The sequence below is a fragment of the Procambarus clarkii genome, chromosome 26, assembly GCF_040958095.1.
Source record: "Procambarus clarkii isolate CNS0578487 chromosome 26, FALCON_Pclarkii_2.0, whole genome shotgun sequence".
NCBI lineage: Eukaryota > Metazoa > Arthropoda > Malacostraca > Decapoda > Cambaridae > Procambarus > Procambarus clarkii.
The window spans coordinates 5674373-5699556 of record NC_091175.1 but is presented as its reverse complement, the minus strand read 5'-3'; the positions used below and the strand labels follow the sequence as shown (position 1 = coordinate 5699556).

At 51.4% G+C, this 25184-nt stretch overlaps 2 protein-coding genes across 2 annotated transcripts in view; one reads left to right on the top strand and one right to left on the bottom strand.

Annotated features, from left to right (window-relative positions):
- The window catches only part of LOC123756696 (solute carrier family 7 member 14), a 115493-nt gene that overhangs the window by 27570 nt on the left and 62739 nt on the right, over window positions 1-25184 (bottom strand). Inside the window, exon 2 of the mRNA XM_045739940.2 lies at window positions 13909-13967. The gene's annotated coding sequence lies outside the window, so the exon portion shown is untranslated. The remainder of the gene's footprint in view (window positions 1-13908; window positions 13968-25184) is intronic.
- Window positions 19509-24096, top strand: LOC123756608 (variable charge X-linked protein 3B-like). The gene is made up of 2 exons (XM_069331417.1): window positions 19509-19695; window positions 23201-24096. Exons 1-2 carry the CDS (start codon window positions 19509-19511, stop codon window positions 24094-24096), a joined length of 1083 nt encoding a protein of 360 aa, XP_069187518.1.

The window sequence follows — 25184 nt, the reverse complement described above, 5'->3', positions numbered from 1 at the left end:
AGTACCTGCACTAGACAGGAAAAAGAAACGACCAGAGTGCACGACCAGAGTGGCCAGAGGGTGACAGTGGACCACCACAAGGATCACTACTACGACTCCTTTTCCCGACTGGTGTGAAGAATTTCCTAGAAGGAAAAAAAAAAGAATCCTTGAGAAAATGTTGCGACTGCGATGGGATTGAACTCGCGTCTCTGGACTTTGCATACACATTTGACAATGATCAAGTAGATAGTGTGTGTGTGTGTGTGTGTGTGTGTGTGTGTGTGTGTGTGTGTGTGTGTGTGTGTGTGTGTGTGTGTCTGGGAGCCCAGTGACGCCTTTTCTCACCAATAACAAAGCCTCTATATTTCCCTGTGAGACAGACGTCTTGTGGGCAGGCTGCCAGAAGGAGACCTGGGCACGGTACAAGTGTGATGAAACAGTTGACTGCTTGACATCAACTCCAACAAATGCATATTAATGAAAATGTCATGCCCAGTCAAAGTGAGTGCTGGTCCCTGGAGACCGGACACAGACCATCAACTACAGGAAAAAGCATCATGGAAACGACATAAAAGGTAATCTTGAGACACTTGTATCACCACACATTTTGAGTGGCACGTTAAGCAGGTAAGGCCATCAGAACATACAGTGTTTGTCAGCATATAAACTGTCTTCAGACACCCGAGAACGAATCATTCGGGACTTTGGAAACCGGATATGGGAGAACAGTTTGGGGATATACTACTCCAGCATATTTGTTTACGGTAAGTTTAGGGGGTTTACCACCAGACAAGTCCCAGAAGTGAGAGGTATGAGTTACGTGGGAAGACTAATAAAATTCAACCAAGTCACTAGACAGAAAAATCTTGGAAGCGGACTTCTATAAACGGATTCAAATATAGACACGGCAGGACCCAAATGTTTCAGGAATATAAACAGCGGTCGACTTCGAGTTGAAAGACGTGGTCCGAGAGCTAAAACCCAACCCCAGAAAGTGCCTGTACGTCTGACGTCAGCACAAGCACCGGACTCACTCCTCTGACGTCAGCACCACCGCTTCACTCACCTAATTTCCTCAGGCTCTTGAGTCTTGACTCACTGCACCATTACCGCCTGAGACACACATCTGGGGCACAATTAGCAACTTTAAATTAGCTTTACTCACCAGCCTGAAGATGAAGGGCTGACCTGAGAAATTTGTAAACTTGGTAATGAAATGGAGTAATTAGCGTGTGATATCCTGATACACTCACTTAGAGTGCTCGTGCGTGTGTGTGTGTGTGTGTGTACTCACCTAATTGTACTCACCTAATTGTGCTTGCGGGGGTTGAGCTCTGGCTCTTTGGTCCCGCCTCTCAACCGTCAATCAACTGGTGTACAGATTCCTGAGCCTATTGGGCTCTATCATATCTACATTTGAAACTGTGAATGGAGTCAGCCTCCACCACATCACTTCCTAATGCATGTGTGTGTGTGTGTGTGTGTGTGTGTGTGTGTGTGTGTGTGTGTGTGTGTGTGTGTGTGTGTGTGTGTGTGTGTGTGTGTTTGTGTGTGTGATGAGGGTGTGTGTGTGGTGAGGGTGTATGTGTGGTGAGGGTGTGTGTGTGGTGAGGGTGTGTGTGTGGTGAGGGTGTGTGTGTGGTGAGGGTGTGTGTGTGGTGAGGGTGTGTGTGTGGTGAGGGTGTGTGTGGTGAGGGTGCAGGTGGTCTAAATATTACCCCAGCACTATTAAGCTTGGTCTCTATCACTACACAACAACTTCTGGAAATCACCACAATATTGTATATATAGGTGTGAGGCTGGGCCACCAGCCAGCTCAGGTGTGAGGCTGGGCCACCAGCCAGCTCAGGTGTGAGGCTGGGCCACCAGCCAGCTCAGGTGTGAGGCTGGGCCACCAGCCAGCTCAGGTGTGAGGCTGGGCCACCAGCCAGCTCAGGTGTGAGGCTGGGCCACCAGCCAGCTCAGGTGTGAGGCTGGGCCACCAGCCAGCTCAGGTGTGAGGCTGGGCCACCAGCCAGCTCAGGTGTGAGGCTGGGCCACCAGCCAGCTCAGGTGTGAGGCTGGGCCACCAGCCAGCTCAGGTGTGAGGCTGGGCCACCAGCCAGCTCAGGTGTGAGGCTGGGCCACCAGCCAGCTCAGATGTGAGGCTGGGCCACCAGCCAGCTCAGGTGTGAGGCTGGGCCACCAGCCAGCTCAGGTGTGAGGCTGGGCCACCAGCCAGCTCAGGTGTGAGGCTGGGCCACCAGCCAGCTCAGGTGTGAGGCTGGGCCACCAGCCAGCTCAGGTGTGAGGCTGGGCCACCAGCCAGCTCAGGTGTGAGGCTGGGCCACCAGCCAGCTCAGGTGTGAGGCTGGGCCACCAGCCAGCTCAGGTGTGAGGCTGGGCCACCAGCCAGCTCAGGTGTGAGGCTGGGCCACCAGCCAGCTCAGGTGTGAGGCTGGGCCACCAGCCAGCTCAGGTGTGAGGCTGGGCCACCAGCCAGCTCAGGTGTGAGGCTGGGCCACCAGGCCAGGTGTGCCGCCCCGCTCATAGTCTCGCGGCACCCGATTAATTATTCATGGAGGCAGCTAAGCCAAGTAGTGGTGGCCTGGCCCCACATACAGTAGTGGTGGCCTGGCCCCACATACAGTAGTGGTGGCCTGGCCCCACATACAGTAGTGGTGGCCTGGCCCCACATACAGTAGTGGTGGCCTGGCCCCACATACAGTAGTGGTGGCCTGGCCCCACATACAGTAGTGGTGGCCTGGCCCCACATACAGTAGTGGTGGCCTGGCCCCACATACAGTAGTGGTGGCCTGGCCCAACTATTGGATCCATTCCATGTACCCACCAAAAACCTCCAGCTGTTTATGAATGAACAACGTTTTACACACGACTCACAACTGATGACGTTCGAACACGTCATCAGTTGTGAGCAAGTGTTTCAAAAGACGACTTTTGTTCGAACCACAACGCTGTAAATGCTTCACCCACGTACTACAAAAACAAATAATCGCCAACAGAACCTAAACACCTAACCTAACCTTTGACATATGCTATGCATATGCCTATGCACAATATGCTATTAGAATATTAATTTATATATGAGAAAATTCCTGTTTTGAGTTAACCACATGTAAAAATTTATGAATGCGTCTGTGGGGTCGACCGCTGGATGGAATGGACTTGGTCTGAGGACGGGTTGCAGCGTTGACATTTTGCTGTTGCGAACTGCAACTAGTTATCCGCGAGGCGTTGAGCGACAGTAACGATCATTAACGTAGACGAATAGCTTTACGTTCTTTAATATGCATATTACATATACATATTGGTAGATATTTACCACCAGGCTTGAGGGCTGCTCCATGCCACGGGAACACAAGTAAAGCAAAGTTTTAATATCAATCACTGGGTTCTTAAACACCATCACGCGATGAGGGGTCGTGCCGACCTTGTCCTCAGTGGCGCAATGTTGCTGTGGCTCGACTGTCACTGACGGGCCTCGTAGGGAAGCCTGAGGCAGTCACCGGGGGAGATGTGTCCTCCAGGTGGACATCGGTACAAAAAATAAATGATTATACTTCATGATGTCGAGCACGTTGTACAAGTGCTTCTTGGTGCCATGTTGCTCCTCAGTTATCCTACACTTGGGGAGCAGCCGCCACGTCTCTCGCTCTCAACTGGTCGTTAAAGCTGCCAAGGAAAATAAGTCTCTTATCCTAAAGTGCCACTTGTTGCATGGCTCCAGTCTTGCAACAATATGGCTAATGGGACGGAAAGACCTCTTTGATGGCAAGAAGTAGTTTGCCGGCACACGACCTACAACAGGTCCCTCGCTAAACATATCTCGCACCCTTACGCCCCACACATGAATACTTCGGAACTGGAAAAAGGGTTTTCTTGTGGCCACCCCCCCCTGTCTATGAATAAAAAAACGCTTGTGTCACTACACTCAACTGTTGACGTTCGAACATTTCTTCACTGATGGCCTCCGTTCGAATCGCAACTCTGCAAATGTTTCACTCGCATAATAAAAATAAAAATTGCCAGCAGAACCTAAACACCTAACCTACGCGTTAATATTCACTATATGCTAATATATAATACTAATTGATATTTGAGAATTTTTTGAATAAACAAGACTTTAAAATGGACGAATGGTTCCTCAAACACAAAGACCAAATCCATTCCATGCACCCGCCAAACCCCCTGTTTATGAATGAAAAACGGTATACACGCGACTCACAACTGATGACGTCCGAACACTCCCGGAATCCTCCATTGATCCAGAAGGAAGATGGAAGACCTGGCGGACAGCTAGACGCCGGAGTCTGGCAACAATCACCTCACTCTACCCTTCGCCGCTCCCTACCATTAAGGGGGTTAGATGAATCGTTGAGGGAGATGTACCCACACTTTTAAATGTCTAGATTTCTCCTTGTGAGCCAGTTACAGCCCCGCTCCTGTGCCAGGTAAGTCCACTACGGGCTCACCATAGCCCGTGCGACTTTGATTTTTTTGTTCCCAGTAGCGAATCTTAAACAACTTGTGAGCCCACTATGAAGACCCCCATCCATCCCCAGATCTCCAGTATCATCTATTGGTACTGGTAATGGCTCGAAGGAGCCTCCACTTACTGCCTATTCATGCCGGTGCCACCTTTAGGGTGGCTTAATCTTTCATCATCTGCAGTCCTGCTCTTGGCTTGGATTGGCGCGTCCACGGATCACATCCTCAGATCTCCAATATCAGCTATTGACACATAATGGCGCCAAAGAGCCTCCACTACGGGCTCACCATAGCCAGTGCTAATTGCAACTTTTTCTTTTGAGTAGCTGAATCGAAAACAACAACCACCACCACCTTGTAAGCTCTGTATCGTTGTGTCACTTCAACTGTGTACTCCTGAAGATGTGAGGGTGTTCCTTCACCCTCAAGATTGTAGAAGATATTTACGAAGAATGGAAGATATCCAAAATAAAATTATAAATAGTCACAATGCTGATGTGTTTAATGACTTGTGAATTAGAGAAATCCTGTTCCCAATATATATTAATATACATTTTTTCACTGAAGATATAGTTGGGTGCTGTTCACCTCGTTGTCTTTCCAACCAAATGGTACGATGTGTTGATATACTCGTGTCACTCTCGGGGTCACGTGTTGACACGAACTACCAACACTGTTTAATAAGATATCAAAACACAATACTGTACTTGAGTAAAATTAAGCAGGGATAGAAGAGTTTGGGAGTTCACCCAACTGGAAAAAAGTATTTGGTCAACGGGTCTGGCCTTCAGTGTATGTGTTGGACCTGAGAGCAGGTCATCAGCTGAATGTAATGCCAACCCCCCCCTCCCTACACCTCGTCCTGTGACGACCGTTAATAAGGGTCCTGTGAGGCCAAAGTGACTAGTGATTGAGTACAGCGAGTCGTGTCTAAATCTAGAACCTCACAGGATAACAGGTTCTCAAGACGCCAAGAGTCGGGTGTCGGAACTGAAGCTGTGTTCTCCCAGTGAAGAGATCTCAACGACGACAGCTCTAGGGTGGTGGTAGGCATGACAATAGGGCCGACAGAATATTCTATAAGATGAAAATCGGACACATTTCCTGGAAAGGAAAACTGTGCGAGCATCGAGTAATGTGAAGCTTGTGAGATATGAACGAAGCATCGTCCACCCGGCCAAATGTTTTAGTTGACGAGGGAGACTGCAGAGAACACGCTGGCGGGTGACATGCCCGGCCTGGCCCTGGCTCCAGTTTTCCTCCTTCACTTGGACTTATGGAGGACCATTCTTGTGCAGGCTGGTGTGAAGTGTGACTGGGTGACTACAGGCAGCTGGCGGGGGCGTCAGGAAAGCGACGACCTCCCCTGCAGCGAGCAACCCAGCCGCTCTCAACGATCACAGCGTCAAAAGCTCCTAAACTGGCTGCTACCTGGGTTTTGGCGTGACTTTTGTTGAGCGGTCCGTGCCAGACGTCTAGCCGGGGAGGGAACGCGTCTGGCACTAGTTGTGAGTCAGGGGTGTGCCGCCTGGCCGGGAAGTGAGTCAGGGGTGTGTCCCCTGGCCGGGAGGTGAGTCAGAGGTGTGCCGCCTGGCCGGGAGGTGAGTCAGGGGTGTGTCCCCTGGCCGGGAGGTGAGTCAGAGGTGTGCCGCCTGGCCGGGAAGTGAGTCAGGGGTGTGCCGCCTGGCCGGGAGGTGAGTCAGGGGTGTGCCGCCTGGCCGGGAAGTGAGTCAGGGGTGTGTCCCCTGGCCGGGAGGTGAGTCAGAGGTGTGCCACCTGGCCGGGAAGTGAGTCAGGGGTGTGCCGCCTGGCCGGGAAGTGAGTCAGGGGTGTGTCCCCTGGCCGGGAGGTGAGTCAGAGGTGTGCCGCCTGGCCGGGAGGTGAGTCAGGGGTGTGTCCCCTGGCCGGGAGGTGAGTCAGGGGTGTGCCGCCTGGCCGTGGGTAACCCCGTGTGTCAACACCACCTGTGTGTGTCAGTAGTGGACACGCTGACCCAGGAGGCAGGCTGGTGAATTAGAGCGCTGGGACTCCTGGTTTTATATAAAGTGTATTGTTGGTAAATCGCGCTCCACCGCGTCTCAGTTGGCCCGGGCCGCCGTTATCAATTGTTGCAGTGGGCGGTCCTGGCTGGTGGCGGCCCCTGGCTGGTGGCGGCCCTGGCTGGTGGCGGTCCTGGCTGGTGGCGGCCCCCAGACGGCCCTGGCTGGTGGCGGCCCCCCAGACGGCCCTGGCTGGTGGCGGCCCCCCAGGCGGCTCTGGCTGCTGGCGGCCCCCCAGGCGGCTCTGGCTGGTGGCGGCCCCCCAGGTGGCCCTGGCTGGTGGCGGCCCCCCAGACGGCCCTGGCTGGTGGCGGCCCCCCAGACGGCCCTGGCTGGTGGCGGCCCCCCAGGCGGCTCTGGCTGGTGGCGGCCCCCCAGGTGGCCCTGGCTGCTGGCGGCCCCCCAGGTGGCCCTGGCTGCTGGCGGCCCCCCAGACGGCCCTGGCTGGTGGCGGCCCCCCAGGCGGCTCTGGCTGCTGGCGGCCCCCCAGGCGGCTCTGGCTGGTGGCGGCCCCCCAGGTGGCCCTGGCTGGTGGCGGCCCCCCAGGTGGCCCTGGCTGGTGGCGGCCCCCCAGACGGCCCTGGCTGGTGGCGGCCCCCCAGGTGGCCCTGGCTGCTGGCGGCCCCCCAGGCGGCTCTGGCTGGTGGCGGCCCCCCAGGTGGCCCTGGCTGGTGGCGGCCCCCCAGGTGGCCCTGGCTGCTGGCGGCCCCCCAGACGGCCCTGGCTGGTGGCGGCCCCCCAGGTGGCTCTGGCTGGTGGCGGCCCCCCAGGTGGCCCTGGCTGGTGGCGGCCCCCCAGGTGGCCCTGGCTGCTGGCGGCCCCCCAGACGGCCCTGGCTGGTGGCGGCCCCCCAGGCGGCTCTGGCTGCTGGCGGCCCCCCAGGTGGCTCTGGCTGGTGGCGGCCCCCCAGGTGGCCCTGGCTGGTGGCGGCCCCCCAGGTGGCCCTGGCTGGTGGCGGCCCCCCAGGTGGCCCTGGCTGGTGGCGGCCCCCCAGGCGGCCCTGGCTGGTGGCGGCCTCCCAGGTGGCCCTGGCTGGTGGCGGCCCCCCAGGTGGCCCTGGCTGGTGGCGGCCCCCCAGGTGGCCCTGGCTGGTGGCGGCCCCCCAGGCGGTCCTGGCTGGTGGCGGCCCCCCAGACGGCCCTGGCTGGTGGCGGCCCCCCAGACGGCCCTGGCTGGTGGCGGCCCCTGGCTGGTGGCGGCCCCCCAGGTGGCCCTGGCTGGTGGCGGCCCCCCAGACGGACCTGGTTGGTGGCGGCCCCCCAGGCAGACTGGCGCGGCTCACGGCAGGTATTCCCGCTGACTTGCAGTTCCAAGCTTCTGGGGTAATAGAGGCTAGTGGGCGCTGGGGCAGGGCTGGGGGGAGATTGGTTGGGTCAGAAGAGGGGGTCAATGTGAGTGCAGACGAGGGGAGCAGCTGGGAGCAAACAGCAGCCGAGAGCAAACAACAGTTGATGGTGTCCGCTTTACAGATCACGTCTCCTTGTCATCGTGACACTACACACGAAGGTTGGGAATGTAATGGCAGAAAACACTGAGTTCTGTGTTACTTACAGGGGGAAACAGGAGAAGCAAAAAATGGCATCACAGATCATTCTGGTACTTTGAAGAACTTCACCTGCGTGAGCAAGCCCGCGAGCTCCTGCCTGTAGAGAGGTTACCTCCCTGGGTGGATGACTCATACAGAATTATCATCAATGAAATGGCAACAAAAAAATCCAACATGATACCTCAAGAAATGAGGCACAAGTATCTTGAGGAAATTTATAAAGAAGCCGGAGATGAACTAGATCAAATCTACACTATTGGGTCATCTAACCCTGTCAATGGCAGGGCTGGTGCAGCATACATGGTAATTAGGAATAATGCCTTTCAACGCAGAAATGAAGAGAAAGCACGTATTGAGAACTAGGCCTCCTCAACGCAAGCAGAGCAAACTGCCATAATTCCTTGAGCGAAACACTAATGGCGCAGTGATCTACACTGATTCAAAAGCAGCACTACAAAGCATAAATAAAAATCGGACAGAAAATCTTGCGATAATCGCTGAAATCAAGAGAGCTGTGAGTACTAACCAACCAGGGAAGAGTCATCAAGTGTCTGTGGATCCCCTCCCATGTTGGAATATGTGAGAATGAACTAGCAGATGTGCTGGCTGCTCTATAGCAGCATACTATATTGAATACTTCATATCCAAGACTGCTACAAATTAAGAGGTATTGTCAGGCAACATCACCGTGACAAGGTAACTGGGGAAAGGAGGATAGAAGCACAAATCAGCGAATCTGTACGATGGTACAACATGGTTGCAGCTGCCAATCCCAATCATTATGGACGAAGAGGAGGTGGCAGCGGGAGAGAATCAGTAATAGCGAGAATCCGTCTTGGATACAAATATCGATGGAAATTCGGAATGGAAACAACAGTTGAGCAGCGGAGTTACAGAATCTGTGATGAGAGTGACGGACACCGCCTTGACCACCACCTGAGAGAATGTGAACACCTGAGAGACATTAGAAATATGTGTAGAATAATAAACCCCACATTGTTTGAGTTAGGAAAACACTGTCAAATATTGATACTGTTCTTAAAAGATTCCCCCCTTTTGCAACCACAAGATAACTTAAGATTTTAAGGGTTAATCTTCTTTGAAGAGTTGTTCACTTGAGTCAGTTAAGCAAGTCCCAGCTGTGCTGGGTACAAGTGACAGGATGAACAACCCAGCGGGTTTTCTTCCTATTGGAGAATGTGTTGTACATGCTGCTATGGCGGTGTGTCCACTCACAGGATGAGTGAGTGTGTGCGTGCGCGTGCGCGGAGCGGACGACATAGGAGGGTTGAGGGGTAATAACTCATACATATATTCACCCCAGGCCTCCTCTCACCCGCATCAGTACCCAGAAGTTAGAATTTTCTGAGTAAAAAAATGATATATTCACAGAAAAGTGGTCTTGTAAAATTACCGAAGGACTTAAACTGTTTATGAAGCGCCTTGTAGAGCTTTAGGAAGACCTCAGAGTAATGGGGAAACTTGTAGGCTCAAGTAGAGACTCGTACTGAGGATCTGTCGAGTGATGAAGATGTCCGAGGTGGTGAGGAGCTGTGGAACTGCGGTCTTGTAGTGAGTGTTACGACCTCACTTAGTAATACAAATAATCCGGTTCGAGGCTAACTTTCTATGGGATCCTTAAAGCTTGTTCTTACTTGACCCAACCCAGAGTCATAGTTATCAGTAACTGGCAGTAATTGTCAGTCGCACGGGACAGGCGGTAAACAACACTATACCGAACCATCACTACGTGTACTTCTTAACTATATATATACATATATGTACAACACACAACACCGCAAGTGTCACTCTCACACAGGATACTATACAACACTTCTGTGATCTTCTGTCTCAGCGAGTCCACTTCTCTCTTCTATCACACACCACACAAGGTTCCCTCCCTGAGTCTGTCTTCTGTGGTCCTCACGCCGGCGGGTTGACCTTTCTCAGTACATCATGTCCAGTCCTCTACAGTGTCGTCACGGTGTCCCAACACCACCTCTACTCTACAGCAATACACTGGCAGGGGTCTCCAGCAACACACTGGCAGGGGAATATGAGGGACTCATATTGATGATGGTATTTGTTCAGAGACAAATACCACCACAGCCCACACCATAAAAACCCACACCACCACCACAGCCCACACCACCACCACAGCCCACACCACCACCACAGCCCCCACCACCACAACCCACAGTCACGTTCGGGTGCAGGGTACCAGTCCGAGATCTTCACAAACACCGTTACTCTGGTCTCCTGCAGAACACTTTACACAAGACGGTGCACCAAGATGGCGGCCCAGCGGCACCGTCTTCAAGTGCTGCCAATACTGGAGGCTTCCTTCCCCCCCCCCGACCCGCGGCCTTCTTTATGGTGTGGTGTTCAGCGTGTCGGTGTGGTGTTCAGCGTGTTGGTGAGGTGTTCAGCGTGTTGGTGTGGTGTAGTGGGGCAGCGGGTATGTGTACTTGCATTGTTGTACTTGCAGGTTGAGCTTCGTCTCTTTGGTCCCACTTCTCAACCATCAATCGACTAGTTTGAAAGTTCCTAAGCCTATTGGGCTCTGTCATATATTCATTTGACCCTGTGTATGGCGTCTTCCTCCACCAACTCTACCAAGTGCATTTAATTTGTTAACTACTCTGACAAGGAAAAATTTCTGTCTAATTACTGTGGCTGGGTACAAGGTTTCCACCCGTGTCCCATTGTTCGTGTACCGCCTGTGTTAAATAATATACCTTTATCTACCCTATCAATTCCCCTGAGAATTTTGTATGCAGTAATCATGTCTTCTTACTCAGGTCTTCTTGAGGTTTAATTCTTGTAGCGTTTCCTCGTAAATCCTCCCTCTCAGCTGTGGGATTATTCTGGTGGAATATCTCTCAACTTTTTCTAACTTTGTCTACTTGACTGAATATAGATTCCACGCCGGTGCTGCATACTTCAGGATTGGTCTGGTGTATGTGTTATTTAAGGTTCTGACAGATTCCTTACACAAATTTCTAAAAGCAGTTAAGATGGCCAACCTGTCATATGCCGCTGATGGTATCCTCTTGACGTGGACTTCAGGAGACAGGGATGCTGTGACACCATCGTCACATCTTCATCTCTACCTGATTCCTGAAGGATTTCATCTCCCATTGGTACCTTGTGTGCGGCGTCCTGCCTTCTTCTCCAAGTGTCAGTACTCCACGTCTGAGTTAAACTCAGGGAGTCAGTTGTTGGACCATGGGGTTTATCCCGGTCATCTTGTTGCCTCTTGCTGCCTTCCTGCGTCTTAATCCTCATAATATTTGCATCAATATTTGCTCTCCTGAGGCATCGCTGCACTCCTTTTGACTCATGACAGTTTCGTTTCTGTGAGTGCTATTACATCTGAGGTTTCTTCGTGTAACGTTTCCTCACGTCCGCTGGCTCTCTTTGTAATCTGTTTTGAGGACACTACTTTGGAGCTCCCGTTCCTCTATCCATCCTCGCTTATCCTGGCGGATGAGCCCCATCCCCCTGGCGTAGTGTTATGGGGGGTGGGGGGGGGGGAATGGGGGTTATTGCATAGTGAGGAGGAAGAGCACTTTGTTGACAAGGAGGAGCTGGGTAGCGAAAATGGGTTTGAAGGTTCATGGGGGTGGATTGAGGAGTGGGGTTGGGATGATATGGAGGGGGAGGAGGGGGTTGTTAGCACCTCAACCCACTCTAACATACGGACACATGCAACCCCCCCACCCCCCCGCCAGCACCACATCAAGCAATGACCTGGTGAGCTAGAGGGCACCAGGTCATGCCGCCTGCACATGCAACAGCCAGGTCAGCCTGGAAACAAACGCCTGAGATATCCACGTTGCATGTTGCGTGAGCCCATCCACTGCACGTTGCTGGGGGTTAAATATAGCCGCGGATTTATTATCTATTTCATTCAATTTCGAGATTTATCTTAGATATAGTAGTCTCTCCCGGCGTCTAATAGGGATAATATATCGCCTCAATATTATCAGCTGTAATACCAAGCTTACGCCGTGTGTGTGTGTGGTGGGGGGGGGGGGTAGGGCGGGGGAGATGGAGATTAATTGAGGTAAAAAGGTGTATTAGGGTAAGGGGTGAAGTTTTGGGGAAGGGGGTTGTGGAAAGGGGGATGGGTTGGGAAGGGAAACGGTGATTTTTGTCCTGGCCCCTGGTGTACTGTGTGGACCCTCCTGGCCCCTGGTGTACTGTGTGGACCCTCCTGGCCCCTGGTGTACTGTGTGGACCCTCCTGGCCCCTGGTGTACTGTGTGGACCCTCCTGGCCCCTGGTGTACTGTGTGGACCCTCCTGGCCCCTGGTGTACTGTGTGGACCCTCCTGGTCCCTGGTGTACTGTGTGGACCCTCCTGGCCCCTGGTGTACTGTGTGGACCCTCTTGGCCCCTGGTGTACTGTGTGAACCCTCTTGGCCCCTGGTGTACTGTGTGGACCCTCCTGGTCCCTGGTGTACTGTGTGGACCCTCCTGGTCCCTGGTGTACTGTGTGGACCCTCCTGGTCCCTGGTGTACTGTGTGGACCCTCCTGGTCCCTGGTGTACTATGTGGACCCTCCTGGCCCCTGGTGTACTGTGTGGACCCTCCTGGCCCCTGGTGTACTGTGTGGACCCTCCTGGTCCCTGGTGTACTGTGTGGACCCTCCTGGCCCCTGGTGTACTGTGTGGACCCTCCTGGTCCCTGGTGTACTGTGTGGACCCTCCTGGTCCCTGGTGTACTGTGTGGACCCTCCTGGCCCCTGGTGTACTGTGTGGACCCTCCTGGCCCCTGGTGTACTGTGTGGACCCTCCTGGTCCCTGGTGTACTGTGTGGACCCTCCTGGCCCCTGGTGTACTGTGTGGACCCTCCTGGTCCCTGGTGTACTGTGTGGACCCTCCTGGTCCCTGGTGTACTGTGTGGACCCTCCTGGCCCCTGGTGTACTGTGTGGACCCTCCTGGCCCCTGGTGTACTGTGTGGACCCTCCTGGCCCCTGGTGTACTGTGTGGACCCTCCTGGTCCCTGGTGTACTGTGTGGACCCTCCTGGTGTGCAGCTATTTACATACTTTAGGACATTTGCTTGATGGTGTAAACACGTGCATATGTTAACACAAGAGGATGGTCATCGGCTCCTGCGTACGCTTCGTGCTGCTGCTCCTGCGTACGCTCCGTGCTGCTGCTCCTGCGTGCGCTCCGTGCTGCTGCTTCTGCGTGCGCTCCGTGCTGCTGCTGCTGCGTGCGTGTGCCCCGGGGGGCGTGACGGCACCCGTGCTGACCAAGCCTCCCGTACTCCACCTATCTCCTGGACACTTGTGTTGTTTGTCTTGATGAGAATTAGGTCGTTTGTGTGACGGGTCGCTGCTGGTCTGGTGGTGAATGGGGTGGTTCATGCTCCAGCAGGAGGCACTGCCACACTCCTTGAGTTAAATTTTTTCTGACAGTGGGAATGGGGTCGTTTCTCCCCCACGTCCACATGCGTCTCTACCTCCCTCATCCCTTGTTCCTACCTTCCTCATTAATGAGCTTGATATTATGTAGCCGTTATAAGTAGACAGTGGGGGGGGGGGGGGGGTAGAAGGCCACCTGTGAGGCCGCTCTACTCCTCGCTACTCTACCACTCTACCACACTCCCTCCAGCGGTAGAAGCAACACCAGCCAGCCAGCATCAGACGCGTTGGAAATTTAGTGCTGCTCGTGAGTATGACGAATATCGTCAAGTTCTGGCGATTGGTTCAAATATGAGGGAGTGTGAGGGACTCACACAAGTGTGTGAGGGGAGTGTGAGGTACTCACACAAGTGTGTGTGAGGGAGTGTGAGGGGCTCACACAAGTGTGTGTGAGGGAGTGTGAGGTACTCACACTTACCTTGAGAGGTCAGGTGAGGCTCCTGGGCCGGCCTGCCTGCGCCTTCACACACCCACGATCTGAAATGTCAGTTATATTAGGCTGTTGTTGTTCTTGAAGTGTGTGTGGGGGTGGTAGTGTGTGGTGGTGGTAAACAGGTTCAAGGTTAGACAGGAAGTGTGTAGACAGCTAAAATGTGTTACATTTTCACAAATATAACCTCCTAATTCTACAAATTCTAAATTCTAAATAAAATACATCAATATATTATATAATAGTGTAAAGAGCCGCTATGGAGAAGGCCAAATATAATGAACCTTCTGTATACTGTGAATAAGTACCATACTCCAATACCCTCTACAACAGGACAACCGGTTGTAACCCCCCCCCCCTCCCATCATTACAACACCCGCTGCACTCGCTTATTCGAATTGGCAGATGTTTCGAACTATGAGGAATTGTACGGGAACTGTTCGGAATACGCCGGTTTGATCGTTAAGGGAAAACAAATGTTTAATATATCCCGGAGAGAGGCCCCATCACCGCCTGGTTTATGAATGGTAACGACAAAAGTTGGGTCGACGCCCAACACGACCAGACTACATATTATTCTCACCATTTCCCTGTTTTTTGTTTTTTTAGTTAAATGTTTAAGTGATTGGTAGTATGTATGTATGTATACATGCATGCAGATATGTATAGCTATGTGTGTGGATGTATACATATAGTGATGTTAAGCAGGTGTTGCTCTGGTGACTGAGGTCCATAGTGGAGGAATTCCTACACATAACACTAATATATTAACATGGTCATAAGATGTTGTTATTTACTTTCATTAGTCATAAAAGAATTATAGAGAACGTTATCTGTAATGTCACGTCACAACAAACATTTAATAACACAAGTACACGACCAGTCTAGACATTAGAATCAATAAAAAAAATATTCTTTATGACTGGATCTAATATAATTATCAATAAATCTAAAGTTTACCTCCCAATTGTCAATATAAATACAAAATTAGAACCGAAATTTCGGGACGCCGCGAGGAAGGAGGCCAGCAGCTCCAGACAGAAAGTGTAAACAAAAAGAACTTCCTGAAAGGTTTAGCAAACACGGCACTACAAAGATTTATTATAGATCGTCCAACAGTGTTGCAGCCCTAGCGACCTTATCATCAATAACAGGAAGTGCTGAGTATCCGTCTGTACTAAATATCTGTTGTTAGTTTTGGCCATAAAGTATTAAGATAGGCGGTTAAACAGCGGTGGCGTCACCCCAACAAAAGTAAGCCTAGTCTCATTATTATGGCAAATACAAATTTCATGTGCAGGCGATGAGTCACATTAACGTGGCTGAAGTATGTTGACCAATCCACACACTAGAAAATGAAGGGACGACGACGTTTCGGTCCGTCCTGGACCGAAACGTCATTGTCCCTTCATTTTCTAGTGTGTGGATTGGTCAACAAATTTCATGTGTCACACCTGTACTTTATATGTTATTGTCAGTTTTTACTATGCAACTTGTTGGTACGAAAACTGTGATCCATGAACACCGAGTGTTCTGTGCCTCACACAGCGCCCCCAGGGATGTGTCACGGAACACAACGGTCTGTGGACAGGGTTTTAATCGAAACAACGTATCGAGGGCCAGTTCGCTGTCAGGAGTATTGACCAGGTTTGTTGTTGTCTTCAGACAGTTCTATTATGGGGGACTCGATAGACACAGATAGACAGCTGTGTAGACGCTGGAAACTGTCCGTACCAGACACTGGTGACTGCCTATACCTGGACACCTTTCTGTCTATTTATCTATTATTATTCATGTAGGAGTTTAGAAAGCTTAGATGTCTGGGAGGTTACATCCACCACGCCTTGGTGTCAACAGCCGGATGTGTGGACCACAACCCCTTGGTGGTTGTGGTTGTGGTGGTTATAGCGCCTGGTGTGTTATCAGGTGACGGGTCTCACGCCGGCGTCAATAACAGTGACAGACCGCTAGGCGAGTGACGGCCGCCGGTGATGCCTTTGTGGCAGGTCTGTCACACGAAGTGACAGGCTGCTGGACGACCCAGGTGACCCTGGCACTGGTGGGCGCACCCTGGCACTGGTGGGGGCACCCTGGCACTGGTGGGGGCACCCTGGCACTGGTGGGGGCACCCTGGTACTAGTGACAGGCTCGTGCCAGATATGCCTCGGGAGACGCTGGTGCCAGATATACCTTTGGGCGGACTACACAATGTAAAATATTCATTGTTAAATAGTATGTAAATGAGAGTGGAGACACGTCACCAGCTCGGCCAGCAGGACGAGTAGCAGCTGAACCATCAGTAACAACACCACCAACAGCAGCGCCAGCAGCAGCAGCAGCAACAACACCAACAGCAGCAGCAGCAACAGCAACAGCAACAGCACCAGCACGAAGATCTGGATGACACTTAAGTAGCACTTAAGCCAGCGTCGTAAACCTCCTGCAAGATACCGCTGAGAGGCAGTAAAGAAGGTGGAGGGTGAGAACGGGAGCCCAGGAGCTGTGACCTGTACCAGGGGCGAGGACGGGAGGCCCCCTCCCCCGCCAGCTGCGGAGAGCCACCTGACGAAGCTGTTAACGCTCCTGGTGTTAATTGCCTCACCTTGCTCCAGCTGGCGCTGTATGGTGTGTGACTCCTTTACCCTTTATTATAAAACTGTCCAGCTGGTGGCTCTGAGAGTCACAGTGGTGGACCTGGTGGCTCTGAGCGTCACAGTGGGGGGAGCTGGCCACAGTGGGGGGAGCTGGCCACAGTGGGGGGAGCTGGCCACAGTGGGGGGAGTTGGCCACAGTGGGGGGAGCTGGCCACAGTGGGGGGAGCTGGCCACAGTGGGGGGAGTTGGCCACAGTGGGGGGAGCTGGCCACAGTAGGGGGAGCTGGCCACAGTGGGGGGAGCTGGCCACAGTGGGGGGAGCTGGCCACAGTGGGGGGAGCTGGCCACAGTGAGGAAGCTGACCCCCAGAGGGTCTTAGTGCTAGAAGGGCGCCACAGGACAATAACAGACACGGCCTTTTGTCTATTTATGTTTTAATTATCATAATTTCGTTATTTTTGTGAACTGTCCAGCATAGGGTTGTGGGAGAGAGAGGGGAAGGAGAGGGGAGGGCGGAGAGGGAGTGAGGCCGAGGATGATTGACGAGATTATTGAAAGAATATGACGAGTTATGGGAGCAAGGCCAGGGGAGAGCCCGAGAGAGAGAGCAGGAGAGAGGGCAGGAGAGAGAGGGCGGGAGAGAGAGAGAGAGAGGGCGGGAGAGAGAGAGAGAGAGGGCGGGAGAGAGGGCAGGGGAAGGATGGCAGCATGAGACTGTACAAGCTATGAACACTTACAACCACCAGTGAAAACAGCTGGACCTTCAAGTGCTGCTACGAAATTTAATATGTATATTTTACTGAAGCATTACTGTCAGTGTGAGTAATGTCAGTGTAATATTAGTGTGAGTAATGTTAGTGTGAGTAATGTTAGTGTGAGTAATATTAGTGTGAGAAATGTTAGTGTGAGTAATATAAAAGTCTTTCAGTGAAATGTTGACAAGTCTCCAGTAATATTATGTATTACAACTACAAACTATAGTCACAATCCCAGCAGATATTATCACGCTTTTGAACGGTGAGGTGTGTGTGTGTGTGTGTGTGTGTGTGTGTGTGTGTGTGTGTGTGTGTGTATGTGTGTGTGTGTGTGTGTGTGTGTGTGTGTGTGTGTGTGTGTGTGTGTGTGTGTGTGTGTGTGTATGTGTGTGTGTGTGTGTGTGTGTGTGTGTGTGTGTGTGTGTGTGTGTGTGTGTGTGTGTGTGTGGAAAAAAAAAGAAATTAGTAACACTTGATTGATTGACAACTGAGAGGCGGGCCGAAAGAGAAGAGCTCAACACCCGCAAGCACAACTAGGTGAATACACACACACAAACACCGTCAATAATTATGCTTGACAGCAAAATCCTTCATTTTCCTCTCAACTTGTTTATTATAAATCATTCAGAATCATGTCGATTGTAGTAAAGTTTCGTATTAATGAAAGGATTGTGAATGTGAATGACGGTGACCCCCTGGGCACGGTGTCACTGTTCTCGTCACCATCGAGGCCTAGCTGCTCACTATCGGCTAAGTTGTTCACTTTATCTAATTTTTTCCTCGACTCAAGTTTCAACACTTGGCAGACTTGATGGAGTAATCCACATGCAAGCAGTTTTCTTGCTCTCATATATCATATTATGTTTTGCTGCCGAGCACACAAAGTTGGCCAGCCTGGAACTTGGCGCAGCCGGCGGCGGGGAAGGTCACCTCCACCCCGGGGAGGGTCACCAGTACCATCTCCAAAGGAAAGGTCTCCACCAGCCTAGGGAGGTCACCACTACCCCCAGGGAGATCTCACTACCCTAAGGAGGTCACCACTACCCCAGGGAGATCGTCATCGCTCCCAGGGAGATCTCACTACCCTAGGGAGGACACCATTGCCACAGGGAGGTCGCTAACACCACAGAGGGTCATCACCACCCCTGGGAGGTCACTATCACTATATTTCACATTGGCATGCTAACTTGCCTTTACTCTCACTACCAAGGGCCTGGGTAAGTAAGTAATTATCAAAAGAAGGCACCAAACCGGAAAGGCTATGTAGCACCACCAAATGTGTGGAATAATCAGAGGGCGCTAAATATCACCAAGGATGCCAATACGAGAACAAAAACGCATAAGGCGAACGATATCAAAAGTATCCGATTCACCAAGAATTCTATCGAGGGACGGTCGGAACGCAAGACACATGCTCGTCCTGGAGGTCAGGACATTTAACAAGGATATGCACTACGGTAAGAGGGACAATGCAATTTGGACAACAAGGAGCTGGGCGGCGCTCCATTAAGTGACCGTGAGTTAAGCGCGTATGGACAAGACGCAACCGCGCCAGAGCCGTTTCCCACCGCTGGTTACGGTGGCAGGAGGAAGGCCACAGGGACACACAATGCTTAAGAGTACGCAGTTTGTTACCAACAACAGAAGACCAACAACCCTGCCAACGGGCAAGGATGGAGGAATGAATAACCGGATAAAAGTCGGAAAAAGTAATACCTTTACGGGAAACGGGAGGCGTCTACTGAATCGACAAGGTGCCTATGGAGGGAGAAATCGTCAGGAGGCGAAGAATCACGAGGGAGGAGATCAAAGTATTTGGCCCACGAAGCGAGACCAAACAAGGCTTGAAATGCATCAGTATGGGAAGGAATTGAGTGAGCGCGGCCGTGGCGAGGACGGCGTTGAGAATTCCCAAAGAGAGAGGGGTTAAAAGGCACAGTAGTCACTACTAGAGACTGAGCCGTGCCAGGGGACGAGGTGGTCACCACTAGGGGCTTGGGGCTCGACCCAACTACAGAGGAGGGAGGAGGAAGGGTAGCCAAGGGGAATAGTCAGGAAGGTCAGGAGCAGCAAGGTCGGGGCCCAATGCAGCGGGGGCTACAAAGCCCGGTCTTCCAACACAGTCCTACTCGGGGGCTTGGTTGCCCACCCCACGAGTCCGAGAAGGTAGAAGAGGAACAGAATTAGACAAAGACGAGACGAAAAACATTCATTCACGAATGTGCCCCCCATACTCACCATGGAGCTACAATTAAAGGCAGGACACTCGACAAGAAGCCAACCCCGATCATGCCGGGACCCCATAGGGGTGCGTCTCGAGTATACGCCCCACAAACGTCACCTTAAGATCCGTCAGTCCGTCGAGATCGAGTTCAGTGACGAAAGGGGGATTGACAATAAAAGGTTCCCCTCGCTCTCGACGTTGGGTACTACAGTTCTACGGGCGCAAGAGTATGTATGCCTTCCCAAGCGCCCGGGTGTCAAAATAGAAGAAGTCCAAAAGGATAACCAAAACAAGTAAAAGGTCGGCAGGAAACGACAAGCAGATAGGAGAAGAGGGGGGAGAAAAACGAAACAAGGAAAAGGAAAAGTGATCCGGAACAATTGGGGAAGACAGCAGCAGGAGCACAAGGCCACAAAAGGACAGAGGACTGTCCCATGGAGAATCACACTCTGGCAGCCGACCACCAAGCCCCCTCACGGCGCCAACGGGCTGGATGGGGAGGGCATGGGTAGACAAAGGGACTGGGAAGACCAAAGGCCTGGGTAGTCCAAGGGTCTGGGTAGACTAAGGCCCTGGGTAGACCAAGGGGCTGGGTAGACCAAGGGGCTGGGTAGACCACGTTCCTAAGATCCGATAATATTTTGATCATCAGCGCGAGGATCGCATTCGAGGCGGCGTTCAGGATCACTTCTGCTCCTCTAACATTCAAAATCCCAACTCTTAATGGTGCTTGAGCGGTCACCACCACGGGCACCAGTCCGTCTCACCAGCAACACTCCGGCCTGCTCACACAACCTACTCACAAATATACTTCTTTTTCCAAACTTATTTGGGCCTGGATAATGGTAGGCCAGAGTGACGGTGTGTGTGAGCGCGGCGTCGGGAGGCCAGGCGTCGCCCCACAGGGAAGAGGCACTCATAAATACAATTATGAGCCCAGGCACGGCGGTGGAGATCAATAAGAATCTTGGTGTATGAGGTGGACCGTCAGGCTGGCCTCCCTCCCCTGCTCCCGGGGACACTGCGAGAGGCTGTGTTGATCGTCTCGTCCATCGTGTCACAGCGAGAGGAAGGTGACACAGTTATACGCGTCTCGGGTATGAACTACGGTACAGCTCGGCGAAATATTTATAAGGCGGACTGACTTCTTACCTAATTTTTGTCACGCTGCCTTCACAGCGCTGACGAGAGACGTGAGAATGGCGGGAAAGTTGACAATGTTGTGTTTCGGTGTGCAATATTGTCGTGTCTAACTTGCTAATGTTGCTATTATGATTGAACGTTTCTAGTTGGTAATTAGTGTGTTTAGAGATACCGCGTTCGACGAACATTTTATTTCGAAGTTCCCAAGACCCGGCAGAAGAGATCAGAACGACACCTTTGTGCACCTGATTGCACTTGCGTGCATGTCTGTTTCGCCTGTGTAAGTGTATTGAACAGTTAATGGAATGACTCCTTCCCCTATATTAACATGATATTGTAAGCGTAATCACCTTGTTGAACTCGCCTAGATATGTTTAGTGGATCGAACTACGGCATCTTAGTGACGTCTCTATTTCTTGAGCAGTTAACACACTCTCCTTCCTTATCATTCTACCCCATCGGTTCTTTTGTCACTACTCGCTGTACTTCCCTCAACGGTGTGAGTGTGTGGTGGTCCAGGTGTGTGTGTGTGTGGTGGTCCAGGGGTGTGTGTGTTTGTGTGTGTGTGTGTGTGTGTGTGTGTGTGTGTGTGTGTGTGTGTGTGTGTGTGTGTGTGTGTGTGTGGTGGTCCAGGGGTTTGTAATTACCTAAGTGTAATTACCTAAGTGTAGTTACAGGACGAGAGCTACGCTCGTGGTATCCCGTCTCCCCAGCTCTCTTTGTCATATAACGCTTTGAAATTATTGACGGTTTTGGCCTCCACCACCTTCTCACCTAACTTGCTCCAACCGTATACCACTCTGTTTACAAAAGTGAATTTTCTTATATTTCTCCGGCAGCTTTGTTTCGTTAGTTTAAATCTATGACCTCTTGTTCTTGAAGTTCCGGGTCTCAGGAATTCTTCCCTATCAATTTTATCGATTCCTGTTACTATTTTGAACGTAGTGATCATATCGCCTCTTTTTCTTCTATTTTCTAGTTTTTTGCATATTTAATGCCTCTAACCTCTCCTCGTAGCTCTTGTCCTTCAGTTCTGGGAGCCACTTAGTGGCATGTCGTTGCACGTTTTCCAGTTTGTTGATGTGCTTCTTAAGATATGGGCACCACACAACCGCAGCATATTCCAGCTTTGGTCTGACAAAAGTCGTGAATAATTTCTTTAATATTTCTCCATCCATGGATTTAAAAGCAATTCTGAAGTTATAAAGTGTAGCATAGGCTCCTCGCACAATGTGGTCCTCAGGTGACAGTTTTCTATCTAGAACCACCCCTAGATCCCTTTCTTTGTCAGAATTCTTTAAAGATATCTCACATAATATATAGGTTGTGTGGTGTCTATGTTCTCCAATTCCACATTCCATAACATGGCATTTATTCACATTAAATTCGATTTGCCAAGTGTTGCTCAATATATTTATTTTGTCCAGGTCATCTTGAAGGGCATGACAATCATCTAAGTTTCTTATCCTTCCTATTATCTTAGCATCATCAGCATACATGTTCATATAATTCTGTATACCAACTGGTAGATCATTTATGTAGACAATAAACATCACTGGTGCAAGAACTGAACCCTGTGGTATTCCACTTGTGCCATTTCTCCAGTCTGATACATTGCCTCTGATTACAGCCCTCATTTTTCTATCAGTCAGAACATTTTTCATCCATGTTAGAAGCTTGCCTGTCACCCTTCCAATATTTTCCAGTTTCCAGAACAACCTCTTATATGGAACTCTGTCGAAAGCCTTTTTTAGGTCCAGATAGATGCAGTCAACCCAACCATCTCTTTCCTTTCCTGTGTGTGGTGGTCCAGGTGTGTGTGTGTGTGTGTGTGTGTGTGTGTGTGTGTGTGTGTGTGTGTGTGTGTGTGTGTGTGTGTGTGTGTGTGTGTGTGTACTCACCTAATTGTGTGTACTTCCACACAAACACACATATCCAATGTGTGTGTGTGTGTGTGTGTGTGTGTGTGTGTGTGTGTGTGTGTGTGTGTGTGTGTGTGTGTGTGTGTGGTGGTCCAGGGGTGTGAGAGTGTGGTGGTCCAGGTGTGTGTGTGTGTGGTGGTCCAGGTGTGTGTGTGTGTGGTGGTCCAGGTGTGTGTGTGTGTGTGTGTGGTGGTCCAGGGGTGTGAGAGTGTGGTGTTCCAGGGGAGTGAGAGTGTGGGAGTGCCAAACCTGGCTCTCCCACACACCCACGCGCCACACTGCACCAATCGATGGCCAGTGACTGTGTTGCAGCCAACACACTCAACGACGATCATCCTGCAAGTGGCATCTGATGTCGCGCTTGCTGCAGGCGGCGGTGATTGCAATGCTCACGTTGCCAAGGATGGCTCAACGAGTCTTAAGACCGCCAAACACGAACTGTTACCCTCCCGTCCTTCATCGTGCTCCTTAGGGAAGTAAATGTAACGAAAGTGAAATTTCCACAATCAAATGTATCCCAAAACATATATCAACACATGAATCAAAATATACATACTTAAATTATCTGTTTAAACCCACAAATTTCCTGGACAAAAGAAAAATATAAGTGACAAAATAAGACACTTCAAGATGCTGCGACAGAGAGCCATCACCGTCACAGAGAACCATCACCGTCACACTCCAGCCTCACAGAACCAGCACCGTCACACTCCAGCCTCACAGAACCAACACCGTCACACTCCAGCCTCACAGAACCAACACCGTCACACTCCAGCCTCACAGAACCAACACCGTCACACTCCAGCCTCACAGAACCAGCACCGTCACACTCCAGCCTCACAGAACCAACACCGTCACACTCCAGCCTCACAGAACCAACACCGTCACACTCCAGCCTCACAGAACCAACACCGTTACACTCCAGCCTCACAGAACCAACACCGTCACCCTCCAGCCTCACAGAACCAGCATCGTCACACTCCAGCCTCACAGAACCATCACCGTCACACTCCAGCCTCACAGAACCAGCATCGTCACACTCCAGCCTCACAGAACCAGCACCGTCACACTCCAGCCTCACAGAACCAGCACCGTCACACTCCAGCCTCACAGAACCATCACCGTCACACTCCAGCCTCACAGAACCAGCACCGTCACACTCCAGCCTCACAGAACCATCACCGTCACACTCCAGCCTCACAGAACCAGCACCGTCACACTCCAGCCTCACAGAACCAGCACCGTCACACTCCAGCCTCACAGAACCAGCACCGTCACACTCCAGCCTCACAGAACCAGCACCGTCACACTCCAGCCTCACAGAACCAGCACCGTCACACTCCAGCCTCACAGAACCAGCACCGTCACACTCCAGCCTCACAGAACCAGCACCGTCACACTCCAGCCTCACAGAACCAGCACCGTCACACTCCAGCCTCACAGAACCATCACCGTCACACTCCAGCCTCACAGAACCAGCACCGTCACATCCCTACACCTGGGATGAGAGAGTCAACCGTAGGGGAGGTAGTCCCTGATCATCGACTACAATGCCGTAATCCCGAGACAGCTGACGTGGGTGAGTTAAAATCATGGATTACCCGAGGCGGATTAATCCCGAGATGTGGCGGCCTCGGGAGACGACCGAAGGCAGATGTAAATTCGGTCCGCCGCCAGCGGCCGTTGTGCCGTATTTCGCACTGTTCGTTAATCCGGCTCGACGTGTAATTGTTTCGGAGCCAGCCGCGCGTCATCCGGAAATTGTTTGTCAGGCGGTCGTAAAATACCGGATCAGTTCGGCTAAACCGAAAACCCAGCCGGGAATTATTTCCATGAAAAGTCTGAAACGGCATGATGATGATGATGATGATGATGATGATGATGATGGTGATGATGATGATGATGATGGTGATGATGATGGTGATGATGATGGTGATGTCGCTCGCTTTCCTGGTCATTGTCGTCGTCACGAATGTCACGGTCGTCATGACTCGTGATTGTGAGGTCGTTAAGGAGACTGTAGTCGTAGGTATACTATTTCACTTCACAATTTATTATTATCATTATTGACAAAGTTACTACACTGCCTTACACTTTGGAAGAAGGTGACGGGAAGATCCAATAAGGTGTAGGAATAAAACCCACATGTTCGGATGACACCTACACACTCTCACGGTGATGTAGAGAGTGTTCTCAGTATTGTCTCAGTGTTTACAACACTATATACAGCACCTTGAGAGAGGCTGGATGGGTTACAACCCAAAATGTGGTTGTTAATAATTACACATAGATGTTGTGGGTCTTTCACCTTCCTTATTAAGGTGATATATTAATGAACAAATCCAAAGAAACCTTGACGAGGGACTCTTGTAGGTGCAGGTGTACCCCAGGTTGCAATTCTTTTGACCATGTCATGGTACAGTCGACTAGATCGCGCCTGGAAACATCCATCACATAGGTTCGAACCCTCATCACGGCTCCTGTGGATTTGTTCATTATTACTATTATCACAGCTGAGACTCCCCGCGTCGCAGGAGTATGAGGAGACATTTCCACTACACACACCATCTCCATAGTGCCACTACCTTCCCAACTACCCTCTCTCAAACAGCCCCTCTTCATAAAC